This window comes from Coccinella septempunctata, chromosome 7 (genome assembly GCF_907165205.1).
Source record: "Coccinella septempunctata chromosome 7, icCocSept1.1, whole genome shotgun sequence".
Taxonomy (NCBI): domain Eukaryota; kingdom Metazoa; phylum Arthropoda; class Insecta; order Coleoptera; family Coccinellidae; genus Coccinella; species Coccinella septempunctata.
The window spans coordinates 8,562,170-8,576,188 of NC_058195.1; the positions used below are offsets into that span (position 1 = coordinate 8,562,170).

Below are 14,019 nucleotides of genomic sequence, written 5' to 3' on the forward strand. Positions count from 1 at the left end.
TTTGTGAACAAAGATAAAAGATATTACACTAATATCTTATAATTAATATTTATAAAAAAACAAATAAACTCTGGAGGGTTTGCCCCAAATATAGAAAAAAGGCTGGCGGATTATTCAAAATAAAAGATATATTCTTACATGGCATCGAAAACTATAATTTCTTTTAGCAATGTTAACGATATGATTACAATTTCTTTTCATGGCGCACATGCTAGGTGGGATCAAAAGTGATGAAAAAAGTAATAGTGTGACCAAGGGAAATGGGAATTCATTTTTTAATTCTATAGATATGTGGAAGATTAATGATTTAGAATCGATGCAATTTGCATTGCGCATCACGTGGATTATGGATCTCTGTCACATCAATGTTCAAAATGTTGTCTTATGGTAATCTGTGCTTTGTCAGATTTGTATTGATGGTTGCCTAAAGTCGAAATTTTCATGGCGATGGAAATGGCTGTAATTACCAAAATAGATAAGAAAAACTAGAAGGAGCTGATTGAGTTTTCTTCAACATCTATATCTATACATGAGTTTGACTAATATTTGAGTGGACACAGGATGCAACCCATTTCGGAATTCCATCTGAAATTTCCCCTAAAGCTCCTTGAAAATTTGAGGGTTAAGAATTCCGCGCTCTATGCTCCCCCATGTTATCGATCCGTCACTTAATCAGGTTATGTTTGAAACTTTCATGCGTCGGCGCAGCATCTCCTGGGAGTCAGTGGTGGGTGTGATTAAACAGATAAGAATTAAATGTGCTAAAATGTTACCGTTGATAATGGTCGTTTAACGACAAATATACCTATCGCGGAAAGGTGAAGTGTCGCAAAAATGAGGAGCGCTCAAACTGGCTGCGCTTCGGAAAGCTCCAAAGAAATGACCGAAAGGCAAGAAAGGAAGAAATTCGAGGGTATCGTAGTGAAAAGTGCCGTACCAAAATATCGGTGAGTTCATAAATAACAGCGGAGCGATTTTATGTTTGCGTCTCGCTGCGATCGATTTAGCCGGCTTTTGATGCTTCTATCCATAGCAAATGTTAGGGGAGGGTGTATTTTGCTCCTAACGATAATTTGAAATTATTCCGTTCCCCGGTTTTCCCAATAATGCTGTGTAAATTCGTTCGGTTTTCACTTTTTGCGGTGAAAATCTATCGAAGGGTTTCGACAAGGAAAGTGAATTTTTCGGGAGAGATTTTCAGTATTTCAGGGATGAGAATTGGAAATATTGTTTATAAAATTTGAAGGTATTGTTTAAAAACGAAATGAGCAAAGACTAATATGCATGTCGAAACAAAATTTGAAAATAAATAAAGAAAACAAGGGTTTATCTGGGAAAAAATATAATTTTGTTGTGTGGTTCCTATGACATCACTTACCTGCAACCTAATATTTGTTTTTCTCGTTAATTGATGTATTTTTGAGGACCTCTAGAATGGAAAATGTTTTCGGAAAAAATGAACGATTTGTCTCATTCCACGCGGAGTTTAAAGGTCCTCAATTTTTATTGGGCTTTTTGCATGGATTATATTCTACCTACGAAGATTTTCAGCAAAAAAATGGTTGAAACGTACATCAAAAATATCTTATGATATTGAATTGATGCCGCCAAAACTTGATGAAAATCCATAATCGAACTTGAAGCAGATTATATAATTTTCACGAAATGAGTTTTTAAACTACGACACACTTGTTTCGCTATTACAATAGCATCCTCAGGTGTGTAAAGGTGAAGTTGACCTGAACGTGAAATTATAGTATTTTGTGTTTATTTCGAATTCTCAATCAATTCATCAAATAAATCCTAATAAAACTGCGCTCAAATGAAGTTGATAACAAATTTATTTATGCATTATCGTGAATTGTAATGATGATGAAAATTTTTCGCATCAATTTTCTATAATAGTGGGAATGAATTTATTAGGTACTTTCTTGCCTATTGAAATATTCGATTCGAATTAGAATATCATTACACGCACGCGATTTAAATTGAATATGCGTGGATATTTGAGAAAAATTTCCAGGAAATCGGTGCCCCTTTTCGTAAATATTTACATCAATTGAAGTTGAATGTAACCTCGTGAATATACATGTATTCCTCTCGGTATTCCTGAATTCATAATGTCCACACTTGTTTTTCAAATTGAAACACAATGTAATAACACAATATACCGGAGGCAAAAATACATTTTGTCTCTGCTATGCTATATGGACCCTCTTTTTCGGAGAAACAAAGAGTAGCCTCTTACGATCCTTCGTTTTTGAGTTATTAGCCAAAATTGATTTTTTGACGATTTCGAAAAGTTCTCATAACCTAACAGATCTGTTTTCTTCAGACACATTTTTACGTATTAAATCTGCTAACAATCTTGAAATTTTTTTCCTTTTCTATATTTCGAATTATGAGACAAAGTTTTGTTTTCTTAAATGTAAACTATTATTAAATTTCATTCTTGGAAAAAAGTGCCAGTAGGAGTTTGAAGTTTCAGATCTGTAACATCAGAGACAATAAAGATTTGACAACTATTAGAAATCGTCAAAATCTCACTCTTCGCTGAGAAATCAAAAGTAGATGATCATAGGAGACTACGGTTTCCACCATTCTTTGCAATCTGCTATCTGCGTACACATCTGGTTTTCGAGACCCCCTTTCTCCCGAACACTGGTCAGTAATGTCGAATAGTAATCTCCGGTTATTGTTCTACCCTCATCCAAAAAATCAATCATGATTACTCCATGGCAATCCCAAAAAACTGAAGCAAGAACTTTTCCAGCAGATTTTCGGACACGAAACATCTTAGGTCTTGTAGAACCAGAGTGTCGCCATTCCATCGATTGTTGCTTTGTTTCTGGATCGTAAAAATGTACCCAAGTCTCATCCATAGTAATAATTCGGTTAAAGAAGTCTACATCGTTTTCAAATCGAGCACAGATCGAACGCGATGCTTCTACCCTTGCACGCTTTTGGTCGACATTCAAACATTTGGGGATCCATTTTGCAGCAATTTTTCTCATGTCAAATTGACGTGAACTATAAAATGATGAACGCGTTCGTATGAAATATTCAGTACTTCAGATATCCGTTTTAGCCCAACACGACGGTCTTATAAAATCATGTCATGAACTGCATCGATATTTTCGGGTACTGACACAGAAACTGGCCTTCCCGATCGGTCATCATCTTAGATGGAAAATTGACCTCTTTTAAATCTTGCAGTCCATTTTTTCACGGTCGCATACGAAGGACATTGATCACCAAGGGTATTAAGCATATCTTCGTAAATCTGCTTACCTATTAACCCTCTTAAATACAGGTACTTGATGATTTTGGGACAATGGCAACAGATATTGTGCTCGAAGTCAAAAAATGTAAAATGATCAGGGTTATGATCTATTCCTACTACCAGAGATGGTCACTTTTAATAGACTTTTGGAACGTTAATTTCTTTATTAAGATGCGGTAGAAAAAAATCGATAAATTATGAAATACATATGTAAAAGTTTAATTTTGTGTCTATTCCACACATTACCTGAGATATTGTGAAAGCAATTGGACAAAACGTTTTTTTTTTTGGACAACCTGTACTCTGTTCGGCAAAAATATCGCTGATATCTATTGATAGGTCGATTCTCTTCCTGAGAACGAGCTAAGGATTCACATCTTGTAATCGGAAATCCTCAAAGTTTTAGTAATATTTATTTTAGATAAAAAATGTGGGAGTTCCTGGAAAAACAAATATATTTATCGAACGTGAAACGTCATATTATGTAAAGATAGGTCATAATAACATATGTTCTTTTGTTTTTTTTTTGAATGCGTCGATATAATTATGAACATCGAAACATCCTCAATCAACGTAATTTTGAATATTTCAATAGTGTTTTTTCTCCCATCGTATAACAGACTGAACAGGATATGACCAAAAAAAAAAAAAAGATTCAGTTCTCGTTTATATTGTATCTTCTAGAGAGACAGAATGAATTTCTCAAGCGTCTATAAAATTATGTTAAATTATCTGTAGATCAATTCTCGTCTAGACAAAAATGAGCACCTTTTTGCATATTATTTGTAGTATTTTTATTGACTGAACTGTAGAATGATAATGTAGGTAATGTTTCTGCTACATTTTGTGTCTTGTTCGAGTTTGTTTCTGCTTTTTCTTTCATGATTTCTGAGGGAACTCTTAACATCATCATTCTGCAACCTCTATATCAGTATGAATCTAGGAATTCGCCGAAAGTAACCAGAAAATACCAGAACTATGACGTGTCGTTGTAATTTCGTTGCCACTCAAACGCAAAGTAAACGAACAATATTCACACTAATTATTTTTTATGAAAACTGCGGTGTCCCATTTATCGTTTCATTTATTTATCCGGTTTCGAAAAATTGAAAGCAATTAAACGGAAAGCTTTTACGAGAGTAGATAAAGAAAACGTTATGTTTCCATAATTTTCATAGACCTACGTTCGTGAACAAAACTGATATTTGGCATCTTTCGATTACTCAAAACGACCGCTAGGCTCGGGCATTGTTAATGAAATTTCACCTTGATAATAATCGTATTCTTCACGCGAAAGTAATAAAACCAAAAATCAATCGAATTATTGGAATTATGAGCGTTGAAATAATTTTGTCGTAAGCAGGCCATGGAAATTTAAAGTTTACACGTTTCGTATGTAGAATTCTAACATAACTAAACATCGACTGTCAAGTTTACCCAGCCTATTTTTTCCGAACGCTCTTTATTCGTCAGTCATGACTTTTTAACGTGATTTTAAACATGATATTATCAGTATTTTTACTTTATCGACTTACATACACAATGATTTTCATAAAAATCAATGAATTTTCCACATTTCTATCAAATATCTCTTCTGAATTTTTGTCTGTGCAAGTGAGTGATTCATTCACTCAGAGACTGCGAGAGGAAATCACTTATTTCTAAGTAGAAATTTTCGAAACTTTCCACTCCTGTGGGCCTTCATAATTGGAAAATCATTAATTTTAAAGAAGAAGGGTCCAAAACTGCAAGTTGAAAACATTCACAGCTATGAATTCAAAAATCTAAAGAAGGTAAATAATGAAATAAAAAATTGAAAATATCAATTAAAAAAAATATTTCCATTTCGAGCTGGTGGAAAAACATTCCCTGTAATAGGCTGGTAACTTCCTTGCAAAATTTATTCCAATAGAAAAATATGAGAGGGATTGATGTAATTAGCAACGTCTACATAATTTAAATCGAGAAACAAGCATAAAATAAAATCAATCATCCTTCTTTAACTATTCGATACTTTTCTTGACAATGTATTTTAATGAACGCTGAATATTTTTCATTGTGGTTTTCAACATAGAATATTTCAGTAATAATGTATTACACAAGAACCTTCAATGAAGGCTGAGTTGATTTACTAGATGGAAAATTTCTTTTTTCTTTACTGTATTTCGTTTAACTTTATTTTTAATTTTAGGCAGGATCTGCTCAAATGGAATGGTTGGGGTTATAAGGACTCCAAATTCAACGTGGAAAACGATGGAGATGTGAAGGTTTGGTTCACAGGAGATAGGTAAAACATCATTTTGCATAGAAATTTTTAATGGCCTTTTTTTGGTGGAATTTTTTAAGAAATTTCCTTCTATCCTTGTATTTCATTATTAGAATTGTTTCATGAATAGAAAAACTGGTACTTGATCTGTTTTTTTTTGTTCTACAGTTTTTCTTTCATACCTGAGAACACAATAATCTCGACAATAATACCTCGAATAAACTTCCATCGACATTATAGATTATACCTATTCGTAGAATGAGAGAAATGTTCTAATTCCGAGAACAAACGATGTATTCACAACAACGGAGTCTTGAATAAATAGAGTGAGGTACGATTTAGTTTCTTCTCTCCTAACAATAAACCAGTTGTGAATGAACAAACGTCATAATAAAGTCACTGAGTGATAAGAAGTTAAAGTTATAGTTCAGATTTGGCAACATGAGTTACCTTACCTTTAAAAATCCACTGAAAAAATACATTGAACGAAAAATCGAGATCAATATTAGTGGAACATTTTCTCATTTCAATTTTCGTGTTTCTTTCTCGATCCGAGGAAGTATTTCAGCATAATATGGAATAGCTAAAACAAAGACAATCATCAATTCGAACGGAAAACGTCTGCTGGCTCTTTGTGCAGAATACAATCTGTGTATAACGAACACCTATATTATTACGAGACTTCAATTCAAGGGGGACCTGGCGCCACCCGCGCTCAGGGCATTGGCATACTCTCGACTATGTGATCGTGAGAAGAAAAGATCTCAAAGAGGTGTTGGTCACTAAACCCAGAGCAGATCTGGAGTGCTGGACTGATCATAGGCTGGTAATCTCGAGAATAAAAATCTCAATGCTCCAAAATACCAACGCAGCGCCTTCAAATCTCCAAACTACAAAACTCTTCTACAAAAGAAAGATTCACAGCTGCCGTCAAAGATAGCCTAACACCACCGGATTATGTGGTTGCGCTTCAAGTCATCTCTTACAAATACAGCGAAAGAAATACTAGGCACAGAACGTTCCCGAAAATCCCCAGACTGGTTCGCCGATAGCGGAACTCATATCGCATTTCTTTTGGAGGCAAAACACAAAGCGATGAAAACGGCAATTAACAAGCCTGGCGATGTTGCAGCCCACAAGAGTCTTAGACCCGTTTGCACCAAACGCACTTAGTGTTAAGTGTCCCTTAAAATGAACCCTTAACTTAAATTACGTTGGACCAACTGTAAAGTGACATTTAAATGGCTAAAGCTAGCCTTAAATAACAATAAAGTTAGGTTAATGAAATGATAACGATCATCGGCAACCGGCCAACCAATGAAAAAGCTTTATTAGACTAGAATGAAGTTACACCAAAATAAAAAACTGAAATATCACTAGATATGAAAACTACTAACTTACTTAAGATTCTGTTAAGCCGCAGTCGTGCAACCGACAATAAAATTAAGCGTCCATTAACTTTAAACTACGCTTAGTTAAGTACTCATTTTAAGGGGGATTGGTGCAAACGGGCCTTATAAACATAAAAAGCGAGGTCCGTCAAGAAATAAAAAAAATCAAGGATAGCTGATGGAAAGAAAAAGGTAGGGAAATACAAGCTTACGCCGATAACCATGACTACAGGCGTTTTTTTGAAGCTATTAAAACTGTCTATAGTCCAAGCAGAAAAGCTAACTTTTCTATAAGAGATGCTCATGGAGCTATACTAACTGATGATAGAAAAATTCTCGAAAGATGGTCTATATTACTGAAAAACTGACGAAATCGATGGTGCTTCAAGACCGGGGCCATTTTCGAACACCGCATGCCATTGGTGCCACTGACTCCGCCTCCAACACTCTATAATCGGTGGACTCTCGAAATGTCAAGATTTTAAAAGTTTTCTTCAGGATGAACGGCTGGAAATGTGCTTATAGAAAAAATCCTCCACGCCCATTCACATAAAACTAATTCTTATGATTAATCACATGAATTTTAACTACATCTCCGCATTTCAGATATCCAATAGCTGGCAAGTTCCTTCCACACTTCCGCGACTGGGTCAGCGAAACTTTCAATATCGACCTCGCAAATCCTCCCGCTCTTCCCCAAGAAATCCCAGTTGAGGATCGGTTCCCGAAGCCGAACGTCTCCCGGGAACATCTTCAGGAAATATACAGCCTCAACATCTCCACCTCCCTGAAGGGCATCGATAGATTGGTCAGAGCCCACGGTCAGACCCTTAACGACATTTTCACCCTCAGGACCGGCATGTTTCAACGGATACCCGACGTGGTGCTCTGGCCGACCAGTCACGAGGATGTAGTTCGGATTGTGGAGCTGGCCAACAGACTGAACCTGGTGGTTCTGGTGTTTGGTGGCGGTACCGCGGTTTCTGGTGCTGTGGAGTGTCCAGTCGACGAACCAAGGACGATAATTTCTCTGGATACCTCCCAGATGAACAGGATTCTATGGGTGGATAAGGAGAATTTGGTGGCTTGTTTCGAGAGTGGCATCATCGGGCAGGATCTAGAGAGGGAGTTGAGGGAAATGGGTTTCACCACTGGGCACGAGCCAGATAGTTACGAGTTTTCGAGTCTGGGCGGTTGGGTGGCCACCAGAGCTTCAGGTACGTATATCTTGGGTAGCTGATAATTGATTAAGGCCCCTTTTAATAGTCAGATCTCAAAACGGGTCTAAAGACGTATCTCAGTTGATACCTTCTCAAAATAGTAACAACATCTCAACGGCTTAATTATAAACTCAGTTTGATATTATCTCAAGAAGCGAGTCTTGAAACTCAACTTATGGATGTCTTGAGTAATGGTCTTGAGATATATTTGAGATAACAAAACGAAAAGAGAAAGTTTTATTTTTATTTTTGCTCGATATTTTTTCAGCAATGTGGCATGGGTGAGGTGTAACGAGGAAGATTTTTCGATCTCGAACGAACGGACATGTCACATCACATTCTTGTTCGTCGAAGTGATCGATTTCATCGTAGTAGTTGACCACGTCTTCCATATTTTACTTCAATTATTGAAAGCACAAAAGAGAAATTAATGTCAGATCACATCTTGAGTCAGGTTCCGACCATACTCAAAATTTGACGTTTCCAAAACCTATCTTGAGATCATTCGAGGGCATCAGCCACATTCAATAATAAGCGCCTTGACAGAGGCCCAAGTTAAATTCATTAATTAGACTGGTGTCTCAAGACACTACTTAAGACATTTTCACAACTTGAGATCTGACTATTAATACGGTCCTCAATGCCGTAAAATTTTCACTACGAGTTATTTGAGTCATAAGGTATAAATTCGATGTTCTAGGTATGAAGAAAAATATATATGGCAACATCGAGGACCTCCTGGTTCACGTGAAGATGGTGACGGCAAAAGGAGTATTGGAGAAGAACTGCCAGGTGCCACGCATGAGCTGCGGTCCCGACTTTAACCACGTAGTCTTGGGCTCCGAAGGTTCTTTGGGCGTCATCACCGAAGTGATATTAAAGATTCGCCCCTTGCCAAAATGTAGAAAATACGGATCCATAGTCTTCCCCAGCTTTGAGATGGGCTTGAAAACTATGAGGGAGGTAGCCAGAAGGCGTTGCCAGCCCGCTTCCATAAGACTGATGGATAACGAGCAGTTCAAGTTCGGCCTTATATTAAAGCCGGACGCGGGGCGTTTCGCCGCTCTCTTGGACATCTTCAAGAAATTCTACATTACGAAGATAAAGGGTTACGGTTTCAACACCCTGTGCGTTATGACCTTGCTGTTTGAAGGAGACGAGGACGAGGTGAAGGATCAGGAGAAGAAGGTGTATGGGATCGCTGGTCAATTTGGGGGATTTCCTGCTGGTGAAACTAATGGAGAAAGGGGATATATGCTCACCTTTGTTATAGCGTACCTTAGGGTGAGGCTCATGTAACATTTCAATGTAGATATAGGAGGAGAATAATTCTGATTATGTTATTGTCTGCTTCTGTAGATTGTAGATTCATGGGGATTTCATTGCACAGCGACCTCAAGCTCTATTGTGCTATCCATTAAAGCTGTAGATATAGGAGGAGAATAATTCTGATTATGTTATTGTCTGCTTCTGTAGATTGTAGATTAATGGGAATTTCATTGCACAGCGACCTCAAGCTCTATCGTGCTATCCATTAAAGCTGTTCTCGCCATCACTCAGTCTAGAGGTTGGCCCCCAGATCTATAATTCTAATGAACTCCAGTATCTGGGATGGCTTCAAGGAGATTACCTTACTTCCACAAGTTTCTTGTCCAAAGAATTTTTTGCGTTGGCTAGCAATGGTGCAGCTCCTGCTCCCAACAGTTTTCTGCCTAATCCATTATCATCAGATGCTTCCTGAGGCGGCAATCCCTTGTAAGGAATCCACTGAGATGGTGTAGCATATTCTTGCTAAGATCCAGATAATTTTTAGTCCTTATTCAGTGAATGATCCAACCCAGGAATAGTGCTTCCCTATACGTTTTTTCTTCTCTTGAAACTCTTTACTGAAAATACATTTACCTATATGGCGGGAAGTTTTTAGGCAAGAGTATTGGCTTCTTCAGTTGGTTACGAGTCCGTCATGATTAATGGGCTTGAACATTTTAGTTTATTTGTAGAGATATAGGAACTGGCGTGAGACACTGTATTTTCGTATCAATTTTTTCCATCCTGTTTGATATGATGCAAAAGAATTTATTTCTCAGAAAGACAGCAGAGCAAGGCCTATGCCCCAATATAGGAAATGAGAGCTCATAAAACAACCCTTCTAAACATTCCAGGCCCTTATTAATAGTCATATCTCAAGTTGTGAGAATGTCTCAGGTAGCGTCTTTAGACATCGGTCTAACGGCCGGTTTCGTAATCAAACCTAAAGTCCCTTTAATTTTAAAGCCTCTTTTAACCCTACTTACGGCCGGTTGCATAATCAAACCTAAAGTCACTTTCATTTTAAAGCTTTCTTTAACCCTACTAAAAATGACACTAAAGGAAGCTTTAAGCTTACAGTCACTTTAAATTTGATTATGAAACCGGACGTAAAAATGACAGTAAAGGAAGCTTTAAGCTTAAAGTGACTAACGGGCGGTTTCATAATCAAACCTAAAGCCGCTTTAACTTTAAAAGCTTCCTTTAACCCTACTAAAAATGACAGTAAAGGAAGCTTTAAGCGTAAAGTGACTTTAAATTTGATTATGAAACCGGACGTTTGAATTTTATTATGAAACTGGACCTTAGTAATAAATTTGACATGGAACTCTGTCAAGATGACGTCTCAATTTCGAACAATTCCACATAATAGTTAAGTTTAAGTGCGGAAAGTGATACTTACCCGAACGATGCGAAGCAGAGTTCGGGTATGCAGTTGAGTGCGGGCAAGACATTTTCCGAAAGAGTTAGGAACAATATTTTTTCTACAAGCGCTTGAAATATATAAATGTATCCATTTCACGAAACAGATCATATCTCATTTGATTAATTCATATATAATGACAGACGTAATTCTGCATGTCGTTACTATGGGTTTCTCATCGTTGACGTTCTGTACATAGAAACATGATAGAATTTAATTTATTCTACAATATTTGCGTGCGGGAAAAACCCCTGCTAACGCAAATGCGTGCGGGAAAGAAATAGCAGGCGTTTTTCCCGCACCTTTTGGGAAAGTGACTGTTTGCAACTTGGAATGCGTGCGGGAAAAAGGTTGAAGGCGCACGCTTGTAGAAAAAAAAAATTTAATGTGACATGTACCTTCGTTTGAGATGGAAAAATCTCCTTCGTTACACCCCATTGCCATAGTGAAAAAATATCGAGAAAAAATAAAAATAATGATTGCTCTTTTTGTTTTGTAATCTCAAGTCTATCTCAAGACATTCATAAGTTGAGATAGTATCAAACTGATGACTTAATAAGAATTTATTAATAAGAGTTTTCAGATCTGACTATTAATACGGGCCTTATGAGTTTATTAATATGCCGTCGTCTGGAGATACTCTTACTATCGTGAGAAGGTATCAACTGAGATAGTCTTGAATCCCGTTTTGAGATCTGACCAATGATACGGGCCTTAGACCACCCAGAACTTCAAAACCAGCCATTGTCCTCATTATATCCCATGTATATCCTGTTAGGGTATCGAATTGTACGGTCGATACAAAACCTCGAGACCATTAATCAAGACATGCATAAGTTGAGTTTCAAGACTGGCTTCTTGACATAGTATCATTCTGATAACGACTTAATATGATTTTATCAATAAGCCGTCGTCTTGAGATGCTGTTACTATCTTGAGAAGATAGGTCTTGAGACCCGTTTTGGGATCTGACTATTGATACTGGCCTTAGACCACCCAGAACTTCAAAACCAGCCATTGTCTTGAGTGGTTCCCTTAAGTCAGCTGTATGCTAGTAGGTACGCCTACTTCAGTCAAACATCTTTGCCATAATTATATCCCATGTATAACCTGTTAGAGTATCGAATTGTACGGTCGATACAAAACCTCATGGACAGTCAAGCTGTCACTTACCAATTCAACACAGCCCTAGTTCTAGTGTTTCATTAGTGTAGTCTTACTCTTTTTCGTGCTGGAGTCTTCTAACTCTTTTATTTTCCAGGACATAGCTCTTCAATACCGGATAGTAGCAGAATCTTTCGAGACCTCAGTGCCATGGGATCGCGCCTTGATACTGTGCGCGAACGTCAAAAGACGAGTAGCCGAAGAGTGTCGTAAACGTTCGATTGAACACTTCCTAGTGAGTTGTAGAGTGACTCAAACTTACGACGCGGGCTGTGTTATTTACTTTTATTTCGGTTTCAACCACAGCGGAATAGCCGACCCTGTCAGCGCCCATCACGACATAGAATCTTGCGCTAGGGACGAAATAGTTGCTAACGGTGGTAGTATATCGCACCACCACGGCGTGGGGAAATTGAGGAAGAAATGGTACCCGGAAACTGTTTCTGAAGTTGGTGTAGGGCTGTTTATGGCGACCAAGAACGAGTTGGACCCCCAGAACATTTTCGCGTCGAATAATTTGGTCAAGTCAAAGTTATGAAACTTTTTATCAACTCGTGGGAACGTTGCATGACCAGTCATTAGTGAATTAGAGGGATCAGGGACTGTATATTTGAATTTTTTAGGATTTTTATATATTTGAACGTACGAAAATATGTTTTTTATTGTTGTATTTGTTTCATTGTGTGTGTTTGGTCGTATTTATTTTTAATAATTTTATTCTTTTCCAAAGATTCGAAGCAATTTGTAGTTTAATTTGGTTATTGATTAGGTATCTTATTTATGTATGTATTCGATTTTTTAAGGCTTTATATGATCTAAATGGGTATTGTGTTACTTTGGAAACCTGATTTTTTGTATGTATTTTTTCTAGTCTCATATCGAATTGTAGTTACCAAAATTGTACCAAATAAAGTTATTTTGTTGTTATTCGTTTTTTCATTCACTTAAGGATATTTCGAAACTAATTTCAATGAAGTAGTTAAAAAATATCATGCCCATGATATTTATATATAATTTTTGAATCCATTTGAATGGAAGAAAAAAATTATTACTGGAATTATAAATGGATACGTTTCGAAAATTATAGTTTATAGCTTGGCAAGGGAGTTACATTTCAACAAAATGATAAATACCGAAGAATGAAGGTATGAATTTGATGCGTTAGTGTTTACTCACTCTGTATATTTTTTGTGTTCAAATGTTTCCGAAAAAGAGGAGATAAAATGTGAACTGGCTACTCAACGACTATAACAATATTATATGCAGATTTGATTTTCTATTTCATTTTTTATTAGGAATACTCCAATACAGAATATGCTAAAGAATGGAAATCATTATCCCAAAAAAAGTGAACATTTGAGTGCAAATCAATAGTAATAGTTGAGTGGTTTTTTTTTAAGCAGGCCCCTGGTGAACATATTATAATCTCCATGAAATATGCATTTACTTCAGGAACAGCGGATGAACATATTAGCTGTTGAACCCTCGAGAAGTGCAAATTGTTTGAGCTTCTTCGGGTGGAAGTGCCTGTTTTATGGCTTATTCGAAGTGTTACTTTGTCCCAATTTCCAGGGAAAATGTGTTGCAGCTTGGCAGGCTCCTAATAGGAGTTCTGTTCTTGAAGCGATTTTGAGAACTTAGGAAGCAGGCGAGTAATTATGAAGTTTCCACATTAACATTGGTACGGAATCTTCGAGATCATTATGTGTGATTATTTTTATAATTTGAGAGCTCCTCCTTGACAAGAAAGTCAATATTTCTCCGATAGATTTCTTCGTTTCTGAAGATGCACAAATAGGTAGATTTCTTTTATTCAAATCATTCTCCGGTGCGTCATCTATTGTCGATTTTTTAATCACAGTTAGTAAATACTTAGTTATTTGTTCAAACAGAGAAACGGAAAAGATTTCTATTGTTTTCATAAGAGTTTCTTTGAACTGCCGTGTTTTTAACTTTTGTAAATC

At 36.8% G+C, this 14,019-nt stretch overlaps 1 protein-coding gene across 1 annotated transcript; it reads left to right on the top strand.

Moving 5' to 3' along the window:
* Nucleotides 1-702: 702 nt before the first annotated feature.
* LOC123317316 (alkyldihydroxyacetonephosphate synthase) lies at nt 703-12,982 on the top strand. The gene is made up of 5 exons (XM_044903775.1): nt 703-947; nt 5,475-5,570; nt 7,547-8,157; nt 8,861-9,444; nt 12,153-12,982. The coding sequence occupies exons 1-5, from the start codon at nt 835-837 to the stop codon at nt 12,591-12,593; spliced, it is 1,845 nt and encodes a 614-aa protein (XP_044759710.1). The 5' UTR covers nt 703-834; the 3' UTR covers nt 12,594-12,982.
* The last annotated feature ends 1,037 nt before the right edge of the window (nt 12,983-14,019 follow it).

Coding starts and splice junctions, on each gene's coding strand:
- LOC123317316 (XM_044903775.1), top strand. CDS start 835: ATGAGGAGCGCTCAAACTGGCTGCGCTTCGGAAAGCTCCAAAGAAATG. Junction 948..5,474: donor AGTGCCGTACCAAAATATCG/GTGAGTTCATAA, acceptor TTTTAATTTTAG/GCAGGATCTGCTCAAATGGA. Junction 8,158..8,860: donor GGTGGCCACCAGAGCTTCAG/GTACGTATATCT, acceptor TCGATGTTCTAG/GTATGAAGAAAAATATATAT.